We start from the raw sequence: 24,991 nt of genomic DNA, 5'->3' as shown, positions 1-24,991 counted from the left end.
AAAAATAAAGATATTGAAGATTTTGTTCCTCTTCTGAAGTATTTGTCTTCATTGGCGAATCAAACCTTTTTCATGCAATTTGAAATCAGACAAATTGAAATATTATTATCAGATGAAATTCAATGTATTCTATATAAAGCTAACATTTTCGCATCAGAATCCATGGCAAAAAACTCTTTTATTGGAATAGAGCTTGGCCATGAAATGTAATTAGAAAAGATCAATTTATTTCAAATTGCGGACGTTTAAAAATCCTTGTTGACGATAGGTGTTGTTTGGTCGAAGGGGTAAAATCGATATTGATATCAAAGAATGAGTCAAACAGTCGATTTTGTGGTTAATTTTAAGAAGGGAAATTGTATTAATATACGAAATGAATTAGCTGATAAAGACGAATTGCAAGGAATTGGCGGAATTGAAAATCATTCGTTATTAATCGAAAGAGTGCAAACAAAAATAGGTAAAGTAATTGAAGGATACGATAATGGTGATGGTTTTATCGATGATACTGATGCAGTAAATGCAGCTACAGAAACTAAAAATCTAGAGATGGAAGCTTTTCGAATTTCATTAGCTCAAAAAGCAAATACAGCAGCGCAGAGATCTGAACAGGCTCGTTCTAAGTCAAATGACTCGAATGTTGACGCAATTGCCGGATCTTCGATCGAAGCTTTAGAACCTTATATCGAAAAACTTAATAAAATCATGTCACCACTCCAGGAAGACTTCCTACACAAAATCTCTTCGAACAAGAAGAGTACTCCGATCAAAATTACAGATGAAATGCTTCAAGTCGTTGATGACTGCGTTAAAGAGAAAGTTAATATTGAATCTGCTACTGCTAAGAATCCAACTAAGCGTAAGATAGAACAATGGCAAAAAGAAGCTATTACTTACGTTTTTGAAAAATGCTTCAAGGTTAACGAGTATTCATTAACTACATTTAGAAAGTTCTCTATGCAATATCATAAATTCATTAAAGCTAGGGATGGAGCTCCGGATACAGGAAATGCTCCTGAAGAATAAAAAATAAAGTTGCTAGGTTTGTTTTATCCTTATCTTATTCCTTTTTAACCATTTTAGATGTAATTTTGATAATAAATTCTTGAATCTGATTTGAAATTTTTCTCTTTACAAACTTATTAATTCTTTTATCTATGGAATTTGTTTATCTTGGACGTTAATGAAAGCCTTAGATGTTCACTTGAATCAATTTGTTTGATGCATAAAGAAGGGCAGTTGTTCCATTTCTAAACTTCTCGCGTTTTGAAAATCATAATTTATTGGAAGATAAATGTGTGCTATAAATATACGTATAGGATATGCACCATGCAAGAATAATGAGTTTCCCAATAGAAAGGCTGAGTCATTCAGAGGAATAAGCTTTTTCAAAATACTGTGGCATAAAAAATTCGTTGATTGTATAAAATCACACTGCTCATGCAATCTGGTGAATAGTATCTGGATATATAGAAACTAGTTACTAAAATATCTGATTTACTGTTGTAATGGTCATCAAATACCATGAGATGATCATGTTGATTTAATTAAAAAATTTAAAAAAAATAAAAAATATGTTTTATTTAACCTTAAGGATGAAATCAGGAGAGATATCAACATCCTTACTTGCGATAGAAACAAGAACGTACTTCATGTGTTCCTCGAACTCTCCATTGATAGCAATTGATTTAATTGCGTCGATCAAAGTCATAGCCTTTATTGCATTTTGTTCTTTCAGTTGTGTTTGGTACTCTAATTCTGGATCCTTTCCTTGTTTCTTCAACTTCTGCAAAATAATCTTGTTGTATTTCTTCTGTATTGGTTCGAAATACAATGTCTTATTGTGTACATTGATCATTGTAACATGCAATCCAAACTTTTCTTGGCAGTAATTGATGAAGTTTTCGATTGTCATGTTTTCAATCTTGAACTTATTCCATTTCGTTATCTCCATTCCATTTGGAAGTTTCGATTTCGTTGCATCAGCAGGGAAAGCTCCAGCGTAATGATTTGTTGACAAATTGATGAACATCGATCTGAAATCTTCGATCTTTCTATTTTCACGAGAATGAACTTTGTACATCTCTAGACAGACGAAACCACAAATCATTGCTGTTGTTGTAGCAATTGCTGGAATGATTTTTCCTGCAATTCTCTTGATTTCGAGTTTAGATTCATTTTTAATTCTGTAGTTTGTTGCTCTCAAGTTTGCAGCAGCAGAAATGAAATCAATGTGTGAATTAGAGTCATCATCCTTCTCGAATGACTCTGGTTTCACCATGTTCTGTTCTTTTGCGTATCTCTCACTGAGATTGATCAAATCATCCAATGGAATCGATCCTTCGAAACAGCATTTAACTCTTTTCTCAGGAACAGGAATTGTCTTCAATATCTCCTTGATTTCTGCTTCTGTCTTTGGTATTTCAACAGAATTGATGCGTGCAAAGATCTTAGCAAATGAAGTAACGAACAAATAATCGTTCTCACTCTCAATATTGAAAGACAAAGGTGAGGGAGCTCTTTTAGAACCTCTCCAGAATGGCTGGCCGTTTTCATCGAGGGAATCTACAGGGAAATCCTTGAGGATCTTGTTGATTCTCCAGACAAACAGTTCTTGGTACTTCTTAAGTCCTTTCTCAAGACATTGCTTGAAATTCTTCGGGCGGTTTTTAATCAGTTTTGTCACTTTTTGAAGGTTATTTTCCAATTCTTCCAAACCGATCAATTTTTGTTCTTCGATGAATTTCTTTGGATCTTTGATGAACTTGTTTATTGTCTCTGGATTATGTTCCATCCATCCACCGAAGATGTCTCTTGCCCATTCGCAGCAATGGTTGATTTCCGATGGGAAGTTATGCAACGTGCATTGAGGAATTGATTTTTCTTCTGCATCTGCTGTATCTGTGTAACTCTGTGTCATTCCTGGAATGATGATCTGCGCATTTGCCTTCGATCCGAGTGTTCCTGACTCAAGTAATGGCTTGTTGTAGTACACACAGAGATCATCGGAGTATTGTCTTGTCTTGACATTGTCCAAAGCATTGCAAACACCGTCCAAACTCTCATAGAACTCGTCGTTGTAAATGTTACGTGTTTCTTCAGTGAGTTTGTTCGATTGTGCGGTGATTTTCATCTTTGGAGACATCTGTTTGACGGCTTCGGCGGCAGTGAGAGATTTGAGGTGGCCAATGTCTCTGTCCCTGAATAGTAACTGCCTGGAAAGGTTGGAAAGCTCAATTGTGTCCATATCGGTAATTGTGAGGTGACCATTTTGTCCGGAAAAGACTCCCATCATCGCCCAGTTCTTGAGAATCTCGCAGCCGAGGGCGCCGGCGCCAATCATGAAGTATTTGAGGTTCATCATCTTGTCTTGGAGAGAATTGCCGAATATCTTGCGATAAGTGTCGAATCTGTCGTTAAGAGGTTCGTATTTGACGTCTTTGACTGTAGATTCGATGTAAGAAATCGCATAGTATGATTTGATCGGTGTAAATTTCGAAGATATTGATTTGAAAACTTCTTGACCGACAATACCACCAAAAACAGCACACATTGGAGTGATAACTGTCTTTGCTTGGTAAGTGAATGTGGAAAGAACGTCGTTGCTGATTTCTTCGCAGAAATGATATTCATTTGCAACTTTCTTGGCAAGTTCTGTAAATTTCGCTGTGTCAATTGGTCCTTCCTTGCTCTCGTCGATGTATTTTGATAAGGCAATGAAGCAGGAGATGACTTCATTCTCACGACCGAAAAATACCAAATCTGTCAAGTTGACTTCTGGCGCTTTGAGGCTGTCTCTGAGTGATGGGAAGTCCATGGTAATCGGGAGGTTAACTTGGCAGCAGTATCCGCCACTTCCGGTGTTTTTGTAAGGATGGAAGCCAGAAGTATCGCCAATAGAGAATTTGTAGGGGTTAATGGGCTTAACTGTAAAGAGTTTGTCATTTACTTCTTCCATGCCTTCGACTTCTTCGAATTTGACTGTATCTCCTTCGTATAAGCCATGGCGTGTATAATCTGATGTTGTAACGATACCATCTTTGTCTTGTGTGATGTTTTCAATCAAAAATCTCTCTGGAATTTCATCCTTTGGCTCTGAAACATAGAATTTTTCGCCAAAGTCGTTGAAAACGTAGCCGAAAAGTCCTGAAACTTGTGTAATGATAAGTTTGATGTTTTTCTGGTGGCAAAAGTCGGAAATTTCAAGTAATTTTGAAAATGGATATAAATCTGTTAAAACAATGGTGTCGAACTTAGAAATGAAGTCGTTTGTTAGTTCGCATGTTGCTAATGATACAGAAACATGCTGGTTAAGTTCTGCAAGCTTTTTGAATGAAGATTCAGCTCTATTCTTTCCGATGTCACTTTCTGTTAAGTAGAATTGAGATGCGATATCTTCAAGTGTTGTGTTCTTTGTATCTTGAATTGTTACATTTTTAACACCCATAAGAATGATATTTTTTGCGATTTCAACACCTAAACCACCCATTCCAGCGATAAGAACAGATGCATGAGACATCTTTTTAATCGCTTCGAGACCTAATGCATAAATCTGGCGACTGTATAAGTTAGTATCGACTTCTTCAGTCATCAGATGAATTTGAAAAAAAAATCCTATCGATAGGAATTGAATTAAGGGAGGCTTCCGACCAGAAAGCCCTCTCAATTTTTTGTGATGTTTACACCAAAAGTGAGATTCGTTAAGCGTTTTTCTCGTTGAATATTGAGTTTCCCGGATTTTAAGTTATTCATAAAGCTTCTCTATATTATACCCTATCTACTGATATGATTATTTTTGAAAAATCTCTTAAATCGACCTGCACTGAATTTTTTAGGGAAAATTCGAAATTTTCTAGGCGTTTTCTGTAACGTTTTTTTACAGAATAAAATCCGAAAAATAATTTTTTGAAGAATCATTTGGGTAGAATACTTATCGAAAATTATATTTATTATAATTTTGGTCGATAAAAATAAGCGGATTCAAAACTGGCAAAAACCCTTTCGGCAATTTGTGGACGATTCCGAACCCCCTCATTTTTGAAATTTAATAAGAAAAATAGAATCTTTATTAAATATAGATTTTAAAAAACTTGGTTATAAATTACGAAATTTTCTCACTTGGGCTAAAAAGTGACAATTTGGTCGGAAGCCACCCTTAATTGTTCGGATAACTATTTATTCGTCGAAATTCATGATTTATTTTTGATTTCACAATATTTTACATCAAAACATGAGAATAACGAGTATATCTATGGACAAAATTTGATGGACTATTGACATATATTCTAATAATCATAAGATTCATTTATGGTAAAAAAGACGTTTAGGGATTTCAAGCATGTCTTTGTATCCAAATATCAAAGAATCTAGTAGTGAATCAAATGAAGAAACCGATTTCATGGATTTATTATCAAGAGAGATTGATACATCGAATCCAGATTTAGTTACAATTTTTTCACAATTACAAAAACATCCAAACTCAATTTCACACTTGAAATCATTTATTCTTGCTCTACTAAGAACCAAATCTTCAAGCGGAATAACAGAACGTCTTGCATCATACTTAATTAGCCATGTAACATTACTTGAAGCAATTACACACAACGTTGAACTTGCCAGTCTATTTTTAATCAGCGAAAACGGCAAACAAACATTCACATCCGTACACAAAGCATTTCTTAAAGAACAAGCATCACGAACTCGCGTTTTTTTGCAAGAAAACGGATTCGATAACGTATCTAATTCAAACCATTTAAACGACTACAAATACTATAGTATTCAAATCGATAGCATAGATGAAAGATTGTCGGAACTTGATATCATTGCAAAAGATGCATTCAAGAGTAAAAATGTCAATTCATTAAAGAATGCATTCAAAGAAGTCTATTCTCTTTTAGCAGTATGCATGATATTCAATGATGTTGTTCTTCGAAACCAGTCAAGTATGTCATCAGACTCACTGAGAATGATTCATAATGCATTTCCAGATTCACCACAAGATACGAATGAGTTCATTAAATGGATCAAGCAACTCATTGAAGAACGTGATTCATCAATTAAAAACATTAAAACATTCAACATTGAACAATCCAAAATGTATGAAAAGATTAACAATCTTGAAACAGAGTTACAAACAAAAACTAAACGCACAAAGATCTCAAGCAATGATTTCGAAGAAACTCATGAAGCTCTTGTCCAGAAAGTTTCAGATCTGCAACGTCAACTTAATGATTTTCATCAACAATTTGGCAATAAAGATACAGAGAGCGTTGAACTCCAACGTTTAAGGAATAAGTTCCAAAAGAATGAACGAGAAAACAATATCAATCTTAAGTCGTTAGAATCCGAAAATTCATCTCTTCGTGCTAAGAAGACGATCTTCTTCAAAAACTGAGTAAGAAAGAATCTAAAATTTCTATCCTCAAATCCAAGATCGAACAATTTTCAGTCAAATCAGAAGATGCAATCAGTTCTGAAAAGCAAACGCGATATGAAATTTCCGATCTTCAACGGTTATACAACAGTACATCATCTTCACTCTTTAAAGAGCAAGAAAAATCACGATTTTTAACAAATCAAGTTGAACGCTTGCAAAAAGAATTTGATAATGTTATTCAAGAAAACAAAGAACTCAGATCTTTACTTGAGCAATCCAAACAAAGTGTTCAAGAACAGATGGAAGAAAACACTATCTTGTTAAAGCAGATGCGTCGTGATTCTCAATCTAATTCGAAAGAAACAATTGAAAACTTGACAAACAAAGTATCCAAACTTAAATACGAACTTTGTCAATCTAAAAAGTTTATTTGCAAACTCCAAAAACAAATTGAAGATTTCCGAAAGAAACATCGTGACTGTCATGAAGAAAGCACAACTTATCATCACAAATCATCTAAAAGTACCAAAGAAAACCAAGATTATAAAGAACATATTTCATACAAAAAACATAAAAATGTTCATATTCTTGACTCATCATCATGTTATTCATCCAATTCATTTGAATTCGAGAGTAACTCTAATGTAAGTGATTTAGATAAAGAAATTGAGAAGTTAGAGAAGAATGTGAAAATTTCACGAAAGATCCTTCAAGAAAACACAAAATTTTCTAAATGAATACATCCTAATATACTTATTTGTTATAAACGTATTATTTGTTATAAACCTATTATTTTGTCACTCAATCCTCTGAAAAGTCTGAGATAATTTGCAAAATTATTCTTTAGAGTTATCGAATAAAATATCAAAAATCATATTTCTTTGCATTGCAGATGCAAAGTTCAAAGTTGGATTCACGAGGCATTATGACGTAAACTATTCATTTTTAATATGAAACTGTTTATTTTTGAGAAGTTTACATATATTTTTGAGAAATTTACGGTGTCACGCTTTTCGTAACGCCAGGCCTTTGAATTTTTTTTCATGACACCGTAAACTTCTCAAAAATCAAAGTAAATATTGCTATTATTCCTGGTTGTTATTTGATGAGGGGTACATCCATCTTTGTCTTTAGCATTGATATCTGCGCCATTTGAAATAAGAATTTCTACCATTTCTTTGCTATTATTTCTGGCTGCATAATGAAGAGGGGTAAATCCATCTTTAGTTTTAGTATTGATATCTGCGCCATTTGAAATAAGAATTTCTACCATTTCTTTGTTATTATACCTAGCTGCATAATGAAGAGGGGTAAATCCATCTTTGTCTTTAGCATTGATATCTGCTCCATTTGAAATAAGAAATTCTGCTGTTTCTTTGTTATTAAACGTGGCTGCATCATGAAGAAGGGTAAATCCATCTTTGTCTTTAGCATTGATATCTGCTCCATTTGAAATAAGAAATTCTGCAGTTTCTTTGTTATTAAACGTGGCTGCCCAATGAAGAGGGGTAGATCCATCTATGTCTTTAGCATTGATATCTGCTCCATTTGAAATAAGGATTTCTGCTGTTTCTTTGCTATTATTTCTGGCTGCATAATGAAGAGGGATACGTCCTTCTTCGTTTTTAGCATTGATATCTGCTCCATTTGAAATAAGAAATTCTGCAGTTTCTTTGTTATTAAACGTGGCTGCATAATGAAGAGGGGTAAATCCTTCTTTGTCTTTAGCATTGATATCTGCTCCATTTGAAATAAGGATTTCTGCTGTTTCTTTGCTATTATTTCTGGCTGCATAATGAAGAGGGATACATCCATCTTCGTTTTTAGCATTGATATCTGCGCCATTTGAAATAAGGATTTCTGCTGTTTCTTTGTTATTATTCTTGGCTGCATAATGAAGAGGGGTACATCCTTCTTCGTTTTTAGCATTGATATCTGCGCCTTTAGAAATAAGATATTCTAAAAGTGATGAAAGATGGAAATTCGGAGAATAAACAAAACATGTGTTGATATCATTTGTTTGGTCCAAATAAACTAAAAATGATTGGAGATTATTGTATTGAGAGCACAATTCTAAATTAATTTTTATGTTGTGTTCATTCATCAAAAACGTGACAAAATCAATATTGTGTGATATAATTGCATATTTCATGCATTCATAATCTGGTTTTTGTACTTTCAAGCATTCATTCATAATGTCTGGATTTCCACCCAAAAATGAATATCTAAGACAATCTGAAGTGATTATTGATTGAAATTTCGTTCTTAAGATCTTAAAACAATCAACGGATCCATGATAACAACATAATTCAAGTAACGTATTAATTACTGGAATTGGATATAAATCACTATCTAATTTTTGTCTTTTATCAAATTCTTCTCTTTCTGTAAAGGTTATCAATGATATTTTGTCATCATCCATAATAGATCTGTGAAGTGTCTTTTGTTCGTGAATATCAGATGAATAATGAGAATTTTCAAAATCGTTAAAAAAATTTTCCCCGTTTTCATCTAAAACAATACTGTATTCTTTGTAGAAAAGGTAATTAAAAACTTTGTTGATTTCGTTGACCTGATTTAGATGGTATTCGTCAACAATTTGTTTGGCAATCGCTAAATATGACTTCATGTAGCGGTTGTTATAAATTGAAAGTTCGGATATATCATTGATAATTTCACCAGGAGAAATTTGATAAGAGTCAATCAGGTTTTGTTTGATTTTTTTGTAAATTGCGTTTAATTTTTCTTCGTCATTTGTTTTCAGCCTGTACAAAGCATTGTAGACATCATTATATCCTGCAAAAATCTCCATCAATTTGTCATAATGAGTTTGGTTAGTTTCTCCCTTGGACATCAACCAAAAAATGAGATGTTAAAGACTTTTCAACCAAAAATTTTCCAATACTCCTAAATTGATAATTTTCCACCAAAAAATTTTTTAGGGGGTAGGTTTGATTCAAATGCTGTTCGGTATTAGAATTAAAAATAATCATTAGTATAATAATTACACTTTTATCAACCAAAAATTTTAAATGTCGTACTTTTACATAAATTTCGTTTTCAAAAGAAGAGCTATATTCTAATAATGGTTTCTTTCATCAACGGTTACTCCACGGATACTATGAAATTTTGCTGAATAGAAGTGTATCAACTCTAACCATCATATCTAAGCTAAACTTGTTTCAACGATTAATGTTCATCCATAGAGCATCTTAATAATGCAGTTGTACATATATATTACCTCATAATTTTCTGGATCTTTAGATCAAATTTCCATTAATACTTCAATACCTACCTGCTTATATATTGGATAATGCATATAAATAGATAGAAATGAATAAGTATTAACTTTGATCATTGATATTTAGTGAAAATAATATCCCTCTATTAAGGAATAACAATTCTACAAAGTCTGATTATAATAATATATTTTCTAAAGATAGCATCCTATGTAGATAAATATTGTTTATTATTTAGAATTTGGAATTATAAAAATTTGTTTATGCATAAAAACATTTCCAGCAAGTTAAAAATACTATATTAGAAATGTTTGGCATTATTTTGTCAAAGACTTAATCAAATTACCAAGATAATTTATGGCAAATATACAATTTGTTCAGTAATTATTTTTTTGGAAAAATCCAACTTACACAATCCATGTCGTGAAGGGTGTATGCCAAAATTATAGCCTCGATGTTTTTTTATATTATGATGATAGATATTGGGAATTGTGATGGATCTTATGTGGTGTAAAGTGAATATTATTGTAAATTATTTCTGAGTATGAACTAATAAAAGGAAAATACTATTCAGCCACTAAATTGAAATTCAAAAATTCAATTTCAAGGACTATTATTAAAGACTTGTAAACACTTTCTGATTCTAAAATCATTCTTAGCCAATAAAAAGTTCTTTCAAGAATGTTTCTGCATGAAAGTTCACATTCCCATTTGTAATAAGAATTTTGCACTTTTCTAATTTGCCGCGTCAAATGTCAGGCGGGAGGCTATCAACTAATTAAAGATTATATAATGGATTAAAAATACGATAAAATGTCAGGCGAAAATGAGGGAAAAAGTGAGAAAAAGTGGCTTTTCAGTTTTTAATTTTTAGTTGATACACCTCTTGCTGAATTCTTTTTTCTATTCATGAATGGGTTGGTTTAATCACTTCTATAAATTGATTATTAAGTTCTTCGTCTTTCTTTCGTTTTGAGTGGGGATCTTTTTAGCGGATTTTAAGGTATAATTTGTCATGAACACTCTATTTTCTGCAATCATATTTTCAATCGTCCTTACTTGATCTTTAAGATATCGATTTTCTCCCATTAATTTATTTATGTTATCATCATCTTGAGTTTGAACTAAATTTTGAGCACTTGGAGCTGGTTTGAGGATAATTGGCTTAATAGATTCCTTATTAGAATTAAATGTAGATTTTTTTCATTAAACTTTCATACGAATTGTATTCTTTTCTTTCAGTATTTTGTCTTGTTTTCAATTAGCAAATACATTTACTGTATGATGCGCAATCGATGCAAGCATCATTATATTCTATTTTTTTTTACCATTCAAAAATTAGATTTAACATGAATAAACACAATATTTAGTATTACAAACAATAATATGCATAAATTAGCCAAAGTATTCTTCTACAGAACGTATAATTCTCGTTAAATTTTCATCATTTTTCTGAAGTTGGTTTGATAAAAGGACACAACACTGATATGCAGCCGCTTCGCACTTTGCAGTGTTTTCACATAGTTTTTCATAGCTATCTATCAAAGAAGCAGCAATTCTAAGCACAACTTCGAAATCAATTGATTTGCAATGAGAAACGATGTTCAGCATTGAAATAGCAACCGTTTCTCTATCGTTTTCATCGTCACTTTGGGAATAAACTTCGAAAAGAGGTAAAAGTTCATGAGTATACTAACCCCCCCTATTTTTCGAAAAATTTTTCTTATGATGCTCGCCCCCATTTTCTCTTTAAAATTCCACTAACGATCTTGTCAAATGTTATCACTCATTTGGATGAGATGAAGTGAAGTAATTTAAATCGCAATTATTACGATATTTGTTTGATATTTTATAATAAGGATTACATGTGTAGGAACCTCTATTATAGCAGAATAAACTGACATATCATTTAAAATTATAATTCCTAAGGAAATATTAGATGAACTATTTTTATCAATTGAAAAAGTGATAAAAAATCAAAAAATGATGCCTTCTAATAAAATTGTCAATATGCATAGAATACATGTTGTATTTTCAAGATTTCCTTCAAAAAGAATAACTCTGATCAAAAAGATAAAATGAAATTAACTCAAACCTTGCAAGCTAAGCAAATATGCCTTTAAAAAGTTACTAAAAATCCCTAAATTATTTCATTTGAAGGTAAAAAAATGTAATTGAAAATTTATAATTTTTTTTTAAACAGAAATTGATTCTTTGATATGCTCAGGTGTATATTTGAATATAGTTCCACCATTCAAATATCCATTCCTTGCATCCATCACAGAATCAAACAAAATTTTATACGCATTAACTAATTTCTTCGAAACTTCTTCTTTTGCGAGTTTCTTCAGCTCATTATTACTCAGTTCATCGCAGAGAGGTGTCTGAAGTTTGCCTGTTCCAATCAACGCATTCTCCAGTCTCTTCACAGTGTTTCTGACGAGGTTTTCTTCACCACCGGCAACAGTTGACAAAGGTTTTTGTTGTGGAGAAGTAAAGAGATTAATGAGCTCTGTACTTCTGCATCTTCTCAAGAATTCTGATACTTCTATATCTATAATCTGTGCCACAACCTTGTCTTTGTCTTTTTCTATATCATTCGAGCACTTTAAGTTCGCATCTTTCGCCAAATTCGAAAGTTCGTACAAATATGTTGCTTGGAAAGGTAAATTCTCTTTCATTGAAACAACAGTTGTGTGGAGTTGTGCTGCATAGTTATCAATGAGAGAAGAGACATCAAATGATATAGATAAAGAGCTTTGTTCGTGTTGTGAAGTGACAAATTTCATGATTTTTAGAGCTTCATGAAATGCGGATTGTGAAGGTCGAACTGAGCTCTTTATGACATCTGTGCTCTCAGAAATGGCTTGTCTAAACGTTTTTGAGGACATGTCAACAAGATTCTTTGTGGTTTTGGCTACAGGTGAAGTGATACCACAAATGTCAGAAATTTTTGAGAAAAAGTATGAACAAATGTTTGCCATTTGGAAACAGTCTGCCGGTCTAACAAGACCTCTTATAGCTTGTGAGACACGACTATCAAGAGGTCTGCAGACTGATTCGAAGGCGTCGTCGAGTGTTTTCTGTATATTTGGCGAATTTTGGTCTTCTTTCAAAACTGTTGCCAAAAAAGTGGCTTCTGTTGCTGCTGTTTGATGGATCCAGGCAAATACGTTACTGGAGAATGCTAATGGATCAGCACTGGCTGTTTCTTCGAGTGGGCGGCTGTCGGCTGTTGGTGATGTCAAAGCATTTAAGAAAGCTGGTCCAATTACGCTACTTCTGACTTGTCCGATCTCGCTGCAGACGAATCCGTAAAGTATTGGTTTGGATTTGATGATTGTCAAGCATTTATTGAATGAAGAAGGAATAGTTGGCTGTAATCTGTTAAAAATATGACTATTTGCATGGAACCAGCCATGTATACGACCATAAGCACGCTCTTTTGCGGCATTTAGAGCGGTTAATGCGTCTGTAAGACTACGAGATTTTTGAGTTAATAATGCATTTGATGTTCGCTCTTGAGATGCTTCGAGATGAGAGAAAGCATCAAAGAATTTATCATCAATATCACCTTTTTCGAGACATGCAAAGTCTTCTTCTGATAGATAATACTCTTCAATAAAACTATGTATTTTTGTAAGTTGATTTCTTTGTTTTTCTTGTTGAATGTATAATGATGTTGTCATGTCTAAAACTTCATCGACTCCTTTTTGGCCGATTGACAATTTTGTAAGCATTTGATCACATGATTTATCAAGGAGATCAATTGTTGTAAAAACACGATCAATAGTAGTTGTTAGTTGTGAAAATTGTTCGATAAATCTATTTAGTTCGCTTAGTTCCTTTTCTTCTAATAAAGTTCGAACTGAAGTATTGCTATTAAACGTAGTATCGTCGATAGATGAAAGTGCTTCGATTAGTTCATTACTTGGATCATTTGTTAAAGTCTTTAATTCATTAATCTTACGTTGAACAGAATTCTTCATTAATAAAAGTGAAAAATATTATCAAGTCAGACGATTTATAATAATTTGTGTATTGATTAGGTTGTAAATTGAATGTTTAAATATCAATATTTGCTCTTTTCGAGATTTCACAAAACATTTGAGTAGTATCTATTCATTTCATACCTAGAAATATTGAAATTCTCAGAAATTTCGGTAATTTTCTATATTATTAATGAATTTTTAACAAATGAAATCAAAATCAACTCAATATCCAGAAAATCTTGGCATATTTATTGGGTGAAAAATGATTTACATATGTAGTATTTGCTAAAGGCGAAATATCCAAAATAACTCCTTTCGTTATGTAAAAAAAAATTAGAAATGAGCGCAAAACAAAGGAGAAGGAGTAAAAGTGAAGATTCCGAGTCGTATGCTTATGAGGAAGAATCATCTGATTCAACTCCTCCTCCATCAATAGAAAAACCAACTAAAAAACAAAACGCAAAAGATAAAGAAACTAAATCCCAAGAAAAAACAGAAAATAAGCGATATGATCCATCACAAAGACAAACTTTACCACCATCAGATATTATTCAGTTCGATTTACCTCAATTTAAATATCCAAAATTAAACGACGTTATAATTTCTCCTCGTGAAGGACAAAAATTCGTAATTTCTAAATTGATTGAAGATGCTAAACCAGGTACAACGATTAATATCCCCTCAGGAACTTATTCGGATGTTTTATATATTAATAAGCCACTTAAAATCTTAGCAAACGGAAATGTTAAGCTTATTGGTACTTCTGATAAACCCGCAATTACAGTTGCCGCTGATGGTGTATCCTTCCGTGGTTTTGAAATCACACAAAGAAAAACAGAAGAAGACGCAGAGGCCGCAATGCTTATTAAATCAGGATCTGTATTACTTCTCGATTGTTCAATCAAATCGGATACATGTCCTTCCATTTGCGTTTCCAAAGATTCAGTTGCAAATGTTAACGGATGTCGTTTCATCAGCAAGTCAGCGCCAAACGTACTAACGCTCGATAATAGCTGTTGTACATTCGAATTATGCAACTTCCAAGGCAGTACAGCCAACGGTCTTGTATTCAGAGATAATTCCCAAACAAAACTCACTCGTTGCACGATACAAGGCTTCACAAAGAGTGGTATACTCTCATGCGGCCATTCTTCATTCATATCCGAGAAATGCCGTATCACAGCCTGTTCCCAAAACGGTGTTGAAAGTTGTTCAGACAAAACAATCACTTTAATCGACTCCAGCATCGAAGGTTGTGGAATGAATGGCATTTCTTTATACGGATTAGCTTCACTCCGCATAACTGGTTGCACAATAGAAGGTTGCACATTAGCAGGCCTCGAAGCACGCGAAGGAAGTGCTGCAAGATTATCCGAAAACGTTTTTTCACATTGTGGAAATCCTTCCACATTGTTTGCATTCGAACAAGCCACAATCGATTCCCACGCCGACAAGATTGTTAGTACAGACATCTTAGGTATCTGTTGTGCAGACAATTCGAGCGTAATGATGAGATCTGCTGTTTTACAAGATATCCATGGCCGTGGTGTTTTAGTCAGCGACAATGCGACATTGACACTCAATGATACAAGGATTGAAAGAACAGACAAAACAGGAGTAACTGTTTGCCATGGTGGAAGCTTAGTTCTAGCAGATAGTTACGTATTGAACTCCTGCGAGCTTGGAATATTAGTTAATGATTGTCATTCTGCGCAATTAGTGAATACACATGTTGACGGATCAGCGCTTTCAGGTTTGGAAATCAATGGTGTTCAAACTGGTTTCTCCATTGATCAGTGCAACTTCACGAGATGCAGACAATGCGGTATTGTTATCATTGACTCGTCTGTTGAACTGAGTTTATGCAATGCGATGTCAAACAGATATTCCGGTTTCGAAGTCAGGTCATCAAAGGTTTCTCTCAAAAGATGCAGAGCAGACAAGAACGCGAGTGGCGGAATATGTGCAAGAGGTGGTTCTGCTATGACTGTTGATACATGCTCTGTTATGGAGAACGGGCAAGTTGGTGCATCACTTGAAAACAAGTCAAATATCACTTTCAAGTCAACAACAATAGAAAACAACAAACATTTGGGAATAGCAGTTGAACTTGAGTCGTTTGTTACATTGAAGAGCTGCCTTGTCACTAAACATAGTTGTGTAGCCATGCAAGTTGAAGGAAAAGACAGCAGAGCATTTGTTGACAGAACAAAATTTGTTTCAAATGATGTCGCTGTTCTCGCTGTAATGAATGGAAGAGTTGCTGCCAAAGGTGCAACATTTGATAGTAATAATATGCACATAGAACTTAGAGATAAAGCAAAGATGAAGGCTTCTGGATCTGAGTTCATTTCGGCTGCTGAAAAAGCTGGAATTAACATATGCAGTAATTGTGTCGCAACTTTCGATGATTGCACCGTTTCGAAGAATAAAAACGTTGGAATTGCTTGCGAAGGTGAAATACAGATGACCATGTGCAGAGTGAATGATAATGGACTTGGAGCTTTCTTGTATGGTAAAAGTTCTGGTTCAATCACTCAAACAAAGTTCGCAAACAACAAAAAATGCGCTGTTTATTTGCAACAGGGAAAGGTGAAAATTACTAAGAATATTATCGAAGGGCATGAACTGTATGGCATTAAGATAGAAGAAAAAGCGGATGCTGATGTTGATGGCAACGAATTCAAGAGAAATTCTCAAGATATTAATCGTGAATGATTTGTTTATTTTATTATTATTAAAATATAAAATTAATATTTAATTTCACAGGAATATTGATAAATTTTGGTAGTGAATATTAACTAAGTTTCTTAAGGGTGCACTTACGCCCCTTTGACACTGCCCTCAATTCATATGATTAAGGTTGATTTTCAATGGCGCTTCACGCCAGTTATCAGAAATTTGAATTAAAGTCAGATGGATTGTCAAAATGCAACTATCAGGTAAGATCATTCACGGAAAAAAGAAGTTGAGAAAATCTCTTCTTGGAAACATTCTTCTAATATAATCTCAAAATGGACATTGAGTTTCTTATTTATTTTTCAATTTAAAAAAAAGTGGATAATTGAGTTAATTTTAATCGTCTTTTCTTATTGTCATTTCCTGTCACTTTTTCCGTGCACAATAATTTGTATCAGGAAACTCTATATGACCCCATTTGAAATAAGAAATTCTGCCGTTTCTTTGCTATTATTCCTGACTGCATAATGAACAGGGGTAAATCCTTCTTTAGTTTTAGCATTGATATCTGCGCCATTTGAAATAAGGATTTCTGCAATTTCTTTACAATTATACATGGCTGCATAATGAAGAGGGGTAGATCTATCTTCAATTTTAGCATTGATATCTGCTCCATTAGAAATAAGGATTTCTACCATTTCTTTGTTATTATTCATGGCTGCCCAATGAAGAGGGGTAAATCCATCTTTAGTTTTAGTATTGATATCTGCGCCATTTGAAATAAGGATTTCTACCATTTCTTTGTTATTATTCTTGGCTGCATAATGAAGAGGGGTACATCCATTTTTTGATTTAGCATTGATATCTGCGCCTTTAGAAATAAGATATTCTAAAAGTGATGAAAGATGGAAATTCGGAGAATAAACAAAACATGTGTTGATATCATTTGTTTGGTCCAAATAAACTAAAAATGATTGGAGATTATTGTATTGAGAGCACAATTCTAAATCAATTTTTATGTTGTGTTCATTCATCAAAAACGTGACAAAATCAATGTTGTGTGATATAATTGCATATTTCATGCATAGATTATCTGGTATTTGTACTTTCAAGCATTCATTCATAATGTCTGGATTTCCACCCAAAAATGAATATCTAAGACAATCTGAAGTTATTTCTGATTGAAATTTCGTTCTTAATATTTTAAAACAATCAACAGATCCATGATAACAACATAATTCAAGTAACGTATTAATTACTGGAATTGGATATAAATCACTATCTAATTTTTGTCTTTTATCAAATTCTTCTCCTTCTGTAAAAATTATCAATGATATTTTGTCATCATCCATAATAGATCTGTGAAGTGTCTTTTGTTCGTGAATATCAGATGAATAATGAGAATTTTCAAATTCGTTAAAAAATTTCAAGTTTTCATCTAAAACAATACTGTATTCTTTGTAGAAAAGGTAATTAAAAACTTTGTTGATTTCGTTGACCTGATTTAGATGGTATTTGTCAACAATTTGTTTGGCAATCGCTAAATATGACTTCATGTAGCGGTTGTTATAAATTGAAAGTTCGGATATATCATTGATAATTTCACCAGGAGAAATTTGATAAGAGTCAATCAGGTTTTGTTTGATTTTTTTGTAAATTGCGTTTAATTTTTCTTCGTCATTTGTTTTCAGCTTGTACAAAGCATTGTAGACATCATTATATCCTATAAAAATCTCCATCAATTTGTCATAATGAGTTTGGTTAATTTCTCCCTTGGACATCAACCAAAAATTTTAAATGTCGTACTTTTTATTTCAATTTCGATTTTCGAAAATTAACACTTTTCCGACGTTTTGTAATTCTCTAGTAACGTAGGGTGAGTTTTCATGCCGGCAAATGCCATGCAGAGTTATTTCAAATATTTTAGGGTAAATACACCCATAATCCCTGGAAAATATCATGCTGAATGAAAACTCACCCACGTTACATGATATTTTCAAATATTATTCCAATAATAGTTATAAATTATTGGTAAGAAATATGTGATAATTTGCTTTCTTGAAGTCTAGACAGAAATTAAACAAATTGGTGTGTGAAATTAATTGTATCTCCAAATGAGCTTAAAATATCCATGAAATATGTTCCCAAGTAAATAAAATATGAAAATTTCAAATGTATTTTTTATTCTAACAAGAATTAATATTAATATAATGTTTAATTTTCTGGGTGTAATATTTGAATTATCAAATCTGCTTTTTCGTCAATTTCCTGATTCAATCCATAAATTTCATCGAGAGCAGAAACAATTTTGTTTGCTACTATGTTAGAAGGTACTTTAATACCTTCATTTATCATAATATTAAGTATCCTTTCTATGATTTTTATGGAAGAAAACGAAACTTCGAGGTCACTTTCGTCAATTAATGAACTTAAGAGGAGAAAAGGTGGTTTCGGAATAGCAGACATGATTTCTGATGAAGGAGTATGCTGTAGGAAGAATGATGCATAATTAACAGCTGAAATTTTAACAGGATTCAACTGAGAATTAAATAATTCAATTGAAACTGAGAAAATGATATCATTTGGTGCTGGAATGTAATCTATGGTCTTAAGAAAACGTAAAACAATTGATGATTCGATTTTCTTTTGTTGTAAAATCGAAATAATATTTGACATCAAACCTTTTTCGAATAGAGCATTAATAATGGTTGTATCATTGAAGTTTGCAATAAATCTGTAAATTGGTTCAATGATTTTTGCATTTTCGTTGGAAAAAATTAAAATTGAATTTAAATCTTCTTCTGAAAGATTTTGTTTAAAATTATTGTCAAGTAGTAGGCATAGAACTGAAAATCCGCATGATGTAAGTATTGATTCGCCTGATTTGTGATTGATCAATTCAAATGATAAAATCCAAATTTTATTGTAATATTCTTCATCATGAATCTCGCATATAAGAAGTTTGAACAAAATTTTCATGAAATTTGTGAATATTGTATAAAAATAACTTTTATCAGCAGATATTATTGGAATCTGTGGATCTAATGATGAAATTAAGTTATGAATGATTGAGAAAAACAGATTTTGATCTATGTTATGAAGACAATCTCTATTAATATTAAAAATATTATATAAAATGCCAATTACATATAAATAAACTCGTATATCTTCAAAGCTTGTAATAGACAGAAGTTGATTTGCATAATCTAATGAAGAGAATTCTGAAAAGTCGTGTTCTTTTTTAGATAATATGACATATATGAAATCTAAAGATTTTAGTTGGATTTCTATTGATGAATTGTTAATATTTTGAATAGAATTGTTGAATAATGCATGAATTATATCTGTACTTAGTTGAAAATCAAAAGAATTTTTGAAGTATTCATTAACTTTCGTCAAGTCTATTTCATTTCCATCAAAAATCTCATCGATGAGATCTTCTATATCCAAATCTTGTAAAAGATTCTCTATAAATGAATGAAAGCTTGAGTGCAATTGAAATGCATTTTCACCATAATTCATTATATCCGAAGTTCAAAATATTAGAATATACGTACATTAACAGTTACTCTTGCCGATATATTATGTTGTTGAAAGGCCATCTTATGAATGAATTAGATAATGAAGTTTTTAAGAAGGCAATTGATCAAAGTCTTGGAGTCCATGTATCCATAATATGCAGAATTTATGGTTGTGACGTGCCTTATTTCTAAGATAAAAAAAAATTATTTTTCTCTAGGTTCAGTAGCTAAAAAAAGGCATTAGAAAATCATGTAAAAAGGATATAGTAAATGTTTTAGAATAACTGGCATAATATGTACATATTTATTTAAATCGTTAATTAAAAAAAAGAATTTAGAGTGTTGGAGCCTCAACACCCATGACAGCGCAAATTTCCTGAGCTATTTGAAGACGGATCTTTCTTAAACTTTCGAGTGGATTTTCTTCATCAATCTGAAGTGGTGGAATTGTAGCTGGATCTGGAGCAGGACGAACTGCATCAACTGTCTTGTTGAGAATAGCTTCAAAACGTTCGAATTGTTCTTTTGGAAGAAGATCAGAGAGTTTTTGAATGAGTTGGAGTCTATTTTCATTTCTTTTTTCAATCTTTTCGTCGAATTCGTGGACAGATTGCATTACTTTCTCGACTTCGGCTCTAAGATTCTGAAGATCAGCAATTTTTTCGTTTGACATTTGCAAAATGTAATGACCGTTTACACTTTTCAGCTTATATCGGCGCGAAGCAGCGTTCCTTCTCCAAAAAATTATGATATAACTCTGAGTTGAATGGGAAGAGATATTTCTCTCTAACAAAAATAGCAAAGTCGCCTATGAAATCATTAGAGATGATCAATATCTATGTCAAAATGATGATTGAAATCACAGAGATAGTGTATATTGATCATTAGAATCAATTGATCTGATGATAGACATGTTTAAAAAATATAACATATGTGTAATTAAAGTCTAAAAAATGTTTAATTTTAAGAGAAAAGAAAAAATGTAATTTATTCGAAAAAAAAAGAGAATTATGGAGCAATACGGACATAGCTGTCAGCGCGGTCACGCTTGCCCTGGTGGATACATTCTGCGATCCACTGGATATTGCGGACTTCCTGGTCCATAAGCTGAACCCAAGAGTAGAAGACAGCGAATGAGAAGAATACGCTGAAGCTTTCAACGTGCATCAGAGCAGCCCTCTCGAGGAAGACCTCTTCGATTGTCTTAGATGAAGTACGAGACAAATCGAAGAGCTTCTTGTATGTCTCGAATGGCTGAAGGGCATCAGCGAGTGTTGTTTCGCCAGCGCCCTTGGCAGCGAGTTTAGATGTGATTGTAGCGAGCTGGCCAATACGTGGGTAAAGGGCCTCGCGGTCATCAGCGATCATTGATGTGCGGATAGAGTTCAATGTGATGATGATAGCACGTCTGTCGGCTTCGAATTCGAGGAGATCGCACATAACTAAAGCAGTTTCACTACCGAGATTCTTGCAGAATTCATAAAACTGATCATAGTATTCACGGTAGAGTTTCAGACGGATTGATTCGACATTCTGTTCGCTAAGTGAGTTTGTGTTGAGGCACTTGGAGAATAATGGGCCAAGTGGAGTATCAACGAGAACCATCTGATAAAGATCTTGGACTGTTGATGCAACAGCTAAAGCCTTGATACCATCAAACATACCAAGTGGATGGCAACGCTCGATAAGTTCTGTGACATCGTGGTCGTGGACAACACCAGAAATAATAATGATGACATTGTCAATCATGAATGGAATTCTGAGCCACTGGAAGAATGTCTTGAGTTCATCGGAAGCTTGGGACTCAACATAATTAAACTTATCGACTAATCTCTCAAGGCAGCGCTCGTAGATAACTGTTGGTGAAGCTGTGCCGGCATCATTTTGAAGATATGATTGGAAACCAGCATTGGAAAGATGAAGACGGAAATCTTCAAGGGTTTCGCATTGCTTAAGCTGCATATAATCGGCTTCTGTGAGGAACTCTGTGAAGCAAGCACGGACGTAGCCATCAAGGAAGCCATATCTAATGTTGTAGTGTAGGTTGTCCATTTATTTTTTTCTGGTTGATAAAAAAAAAATTTTGATTACTGATCGTCATTGTAAATTCTTAATCGTCGTGGTTCTCTGTGGTCCTTTCCATTATGAAATTATTTGTATCGATGTGATGATATCAAATGTTTGAACTGCCTTTTTTTCGGATGGAAAGCCAAAAATTTCAAAAGAAACTTGGGATAAATCAATTTTAACATTCCCACTTACTTCTAATGAATAATTTGACAGTATTTTTGCGATTTTTCCTGCTGCCAAAAGATGAATCTCAAATTATTCTATGAGACACTAATATTTTCATTGGAATATTTTGATTTGAGATTTTAATATGTGATAAAAATTGTCTGGTCAAGATTTTACTTAGATGTACCCAAAATCATCGTAATTATCGTATAGTTTCGAAATTTATGAGTTAATGTTGTGGTGAACATCTTATATATTTATCATTCTCTAAAGTATTACAATACTGAGGCATTATATTCAATTACCTTCATTATATTTACTTATTATTACATATTATTACCATATAGGATCGATAAATACATCAATAGTAAAAATCAAAATATATACCAATCTTTAAATCTGTTGAAAATTACACATCAATATCTTTTTTCATGCTTATGTTAGTATATTATCTTAAAATATATTTATTTTCATTATACACCTTTTGAATTCAAAATATAGAGCAGAATTATACCACTCAATTTGAGATTCACAAATCATTTACGCGATTATTGCATCAATTCAACTACAACATATTGTCCTCATATATATACACGAATATAAACTCAACGACATAAAATAACACTTCATATATTTAAATTATTTTTTTGGATTTTTGATTCGCATTTTGACTTCTACAAACGTCACCAAAGCATTTCATCCTTATTTAGAAATAATATATTGGGCTCATGTGAATAATTTTAATGCATCCAGTAATATTGAATCAATCATTGCGTAATGTGTAATAAATTGCAAATTCTTGAAGCTTGTGCAGGGAGAAAATAAGTTCTAAGATATACTATATTTGAAATATGGTACTTATAGATGAAAAGGAGGTCTCACTTCAAATAATTAAATAAATTTGATCACAAAAATCCTTTTATTTAGAATAAATATCTACACCATCGCCATCAGTGTATTTTATGAGCTCTAAAGAGAATTTTTCAAAAAGAAATTATATCGTCCTCCAACTGTCACGTTTTCACTTTTTTTAACAAAATTCTAACTCTTTTATAACTTGGTCTAAATGGATGATTCTTTACATAATTTAGTTGGAAATGCAGTAGATGATCACATTAAAGAGAGTGATCATCCTACCAATCATAATACTGACAAGTCAGATATAGAAGATAATTTGATTCAAGCTTCAGAGAAAAACAATGGTGAATCCGAAACAAATATTAAAAATGAAACTGGAAATGATAATAAAAACGGCAAAGAAACAGCAAAAGTAATTGATGTTTCTACGAATCCGAAGAAAAATGAGTCAGAAGACGCATCAACAGATTTAGAAATGCAAGTTGTTGAAATTCATGCACCTAGACCACCAATTAATGAAGTTGGTCAAAATCCAATTTTAAAGATAACTGATGTAGCATCAATTCCAAATTCTGCAAGTGTTTCTAAAACTCCAGGCATAAAGGGAAACGTTGTTCCTTTAATTTCTCTTGACAATTTAATGAAAATTTATTCAACAACTGAAATGAAACAAAACATGGTCATACCACAAGAAATAATTAAACTAACAAGGGTATCGGCTGTAATTAATCATAAAAAACCATTTAACAGCGAATTATTAAGAATATTTAATTCAATTGAAAAACCGAATTTTCTTCCAATTGAAAGGCCAAAAAAGCCAGGACGGAGATCACATAAGAATAATGATCGTTATGTTGTCTTTGAATCCACAAGTTCCGATGAAAATGACGAATCAGCAGAAAATGATTCAACTTTTTCTATAAATTACCGGCCATCATCAGAGACACCACAAGTTGGTCGACCACCAAAGCAATCTAAATATAGAACAGCTGTTAAAATGGTCCCTGTAAAACGAATGACAATTTTTGATGTTACAAATCGAAGATACGCGCCATGGATAGAGATTGTAAGCAGAATACCAAGAAGACCATTCCATCAGAGAGCGAATACAGGAATCTATAAAGAGGAAGTTCCTGACATTGTCACAAAAACTTTTGAAGTTATAAGAAATACAAAAAGTGATAAAAAACCAAATAAAGCTTTGAAAGCTATTGCGAAAGATCCTGCCGCTGTTCTTGCTCTTGGTCCGCAGTATCCGATGAACCTTGTTGAAAAGCAAATGCTGGAAAACAAAGAAAAAATTAAATTGCGAGATAAAAACATTTTCGCGTTTAAGCTGCTTCCGATAACGAGAAATGAATCTACAATACCTGCACACTCTGTATTTCGCAAAATCTATAAAGAAGCGAGAGTTGATACAATGAATAATTTGTCAAAAGTGAACAGATATTTAAACAACCGCGAAATACGCTCTAAAATCACAAGAATCACTCCTACAAGTGATCTTCAACGTGCAGCTTCTTATCTCTGGAAGGCTCCTAAACAAACACCTACAAATAGCAAATATCAGTCAAGACATCATATTATTGTTGAAAGTACTCAGGCTTCTCAAGCAGCGGCCATTCAATCCTACGAATCATCAATCAGCTCTTGCTGTACAATTTCTAATGAATCAATTAGTGCTCAGGCTGAAATTGCTTCTCGTGTCCTTCATTCTTCATTTGAAGCGCCGTTTTGGGTTAACTTCGAATACGAACGACAAAAATTCCAGAAATTGTAATGAATTACTGGTTAATCTTTAATATAATACTCTTATTTATGTTATTGTAAATATTAGATTTAGATTATTGAAATCGGAATTAATTTTATTACATATCTTATTATGTATTGTTTTGTCTTGATTGATCTAATTCAATGTAATATCATATATCGCTTCAATTGAGAGAAATGAAAAAAGAAATTCATTTTACAAAATCTCAATCCACCTATTTTGTGTAGTAAAGATCAGAAAAAACAATCCATTAATAAAAAAATTGTGCGATGACTCTAAAATTTGTAAAATAGAAAAAAAAATATCTCCAAAACTCATTT

At 32.7% G+C, this 24,991-nt stretch overlaps 12 protein-coding genes across 12 annotated transcripts, besides 2 other annotated features; 5 read left to right on the top strand and 7 right to left on the bottom strand.

Annotated features, from left to right (window-relative positions):
- Positions 1-97: 97 nt before the first annotated feature.
- TVAGG3_0982640 (uncharacterized protein) lies at positions 98-1,433 on the top strand (the record flags this gene model as incomplete). The annotated part of the gene is made up of 1 exon (XM_001323725.2): positions 313-1,026. The coding sequence occupies one exon, from the start codon at positions 313-315 to the stop codon at positions 1,024-1,026; it is 714 nt and encodes a 237-aa protein (XP_001323760.1).
- A 146-nt stretch (positions 1,434-1,579) lies between these two features.
- Positions 1,580-4,591, bottom strand: TVAGG3_0982630 (ubiquitin-activating enzyme E1 family; the record flags this gene model as incomplete). Its single annotated transcript, XM_001323724.2, has 1 exon — positions 1,580-4,591. One exon carries the CDS (start codon positions 4,589-4,591, stop codon positions 1,580-1,582), a length of 3,012 nt encoding a protein of 1,003 aa, XP_001323759.1.
- Positions 4,592-4,636: 45 nt separating this feature from the next.
- Positions 4,637-5,155: a mobile genetic element.
- A 183-nt stretch (positions 5,156-5,338) lies between these two features.
- Positions 5,339-6,394, top strand: TVAGG3_0982600 (uncharacterized protein; the record flags this gene model as incomplete). The annotated part of the gene is made up of 1 exon (XM_001323723.1): positions 5,339-6,394. The coding sequence occupies one exon, from the start codon at positions 5,339-5,341 to the stop codon at positions 6,392-6,394; it is 1,056 nt and encodes a 351-aa protein (XP_001323758.1).
- A 281-nt stretch (positions 6,395-6,675) lies between these two features.
- TVAGG3_0982610 (uncharacterized protein) lies at positions 6,676-7,113 on the top strand (the record flags this gene model as incomplete). Its single annotated transcript, XM_001323722.1, has 1 exon — positions 6,676-7,113. One exon carries the CDS (start codon positions 6,676-6,678, stop codon positions 7,111-7,113), a length of 438 nt encoding a protein of 145 aa, XP_001323757.1.
- Positions 7,114-7,318: 205 nt separating this feature from the next.
- On the bottom strand, positions 7,319-9,254 carry TVAGG3_0982590 (ankyrin repeat-containing protein DDB G0279043 family; the record flags this gene model as incomplete). Its single annotated transcript, XM_001323721.1, has 1 exon — positions 7,437-9,230. The coding sequence occupies one exon, from the start codon at positions 9,228-9,230 to the stop codon at positions 7,437-7,439; it is 1,794 nt and encodes a 597-aa protein (XP_001323756.1).
- A 2,535-nt stretch (positions 9,255-11,789) lies between these two features.
- TVAGG3_0982580 (intra-Golgi vesicle-mediated transport) lies at positions 11,790-13,604 on the bottom strand (the record flags this gene model as incomplete). The annotated part of the gene is made up of 1 exon (XM_001323720.1): positions 11,811-13,604. The coding sequence occupies one exon, from the start codon at positions 13,602-13,604 to the stop codon at positions 11,811-11,813; it is 1,794 nt and encodes a 597-aa protein (XP_001323755.1).
- Positions 13,605-13,946: 342 nt separating this feature from the next.
- Positions 13,947-16,325, top strand: TVAGG3_0982570 (protein ubiquitination; the record flags this gene model as incomplete). The annotated part of the gene is made up of 1 exon (XM_001323719.1): positions 13,947-16,325. The coding sequence occupies one exon, from the start codon at positions 13,947-13,949 to the stop codon at positions 16,323-16,325; it is 2,379 nt and encodes a 792-aa protein (XP_001323754.1).
- A 93-nt stretch (positions 16,326-16,418) lies between these two features.
- Positions 16,419-16,527: a mobile genetic element.
- Positions 16,528-16,750: 223 nt separating this feature from the next.
- On the bottom strand, positions 16,751-18,067 carry TVAGG3_0982550 (spectrin binding; the record flags this gene model as incomplete). The annotated part of the gene is made up of 1 exon (XM_001323718.1): positions 16,751-18,067. The coding sequence occupies one exon, from the start codon at positions 18,065-18,067 to the stop codon at positions 16,751-16,753; it is 1,317 nt and encodes a 438-aa protein (XP_001323753.1).
- Positions 18,068-18,489: 422 nt separating this feature from the next.
- TVAGG3_0982540 (uncharacterized protein) lies at positions 18,490-19,966 on the bottom strand (the record flags this gene model as incomplete). The annotated part of the gene is made up of 1 exon (XM_001323717.2): positions 18,501-19,265. One exon carries the CDS (start codon positions 19,263-19,265, stop codon positions 18,501-18,503), a length of 765 nt encoding a protein of 254 aa, XP_001323752.1.
- A 69-nt stretch (positions 19,967-20,035) lies between these two features.
- Positions 20,036-20,498, bottom strand: TVAGG3_0982530 (uncharacterized protein; the record flags this gene model as incomplete). The annotated part of the gene is made up of 1 exon (XM_001323716.1): positions 20,142-20,480. One exon carries the CDS (start codon positions 20,478-20,480, stop codon positions 20,142-20,144), a length of 339 nt encoding a protein of 112 aa, XP_001323751.1.
- A 270-nt stretch (positions 20,499-20,768) lies between these two features.
- Positions 20,769-21,900, bottom strand: TVAGG3_0982520 (proton-exporting ATPase activity, phosphorylative mechanism; the record flags this gene model as incomplete). Its single annotated transcript, XM_001323715.2, has 1 exon — positions 20,816-21,859. One exon carries the CDS (start codon positions 21,857-21,859, stop codon positions 20,816-20,818), a length of 1,044 nt encoding a protein of 347 aa, XP_001323750.1.
- A 1,167-nt stretch (positions 21,901-23,067) lies between these two features.
- On the top strand, positions 23,068-24,980 carry TVAGG3_0982510 (uncharacterized protein; the record flags this gene model as incomplete). The annotated part of the gene is made up of 1 exon (XM_001323714.2): positions 23,109-24,680. One exon carries the CDS (start codon positions 23,109-23,111, stop codon positions 24,678-24,680), a length of 1,572 nt encoding a protein of 523 aa, XP_001323749.1.
- Between the last annotated feature and the right edge of the window lie 11 nt (positions 24,981-24,991).

Source organism: Trichomonas vaginalis, chromosome I (assembly GCF_026262505.1).
Source record: "Trichomonas vaginalis G3 chromosome I, whole genome shotgun sequence".
Lineage (NCBI taxonomy): Eukaryota > Parabasalia > Trichomonadida > Trichomonadidae > Trichomonas > Trichomonas vaginalis.
Note: the sequence above shows the minus strand (reverse complement) of the source record. Positions and strands in the feature narration are given on the sequence as shown.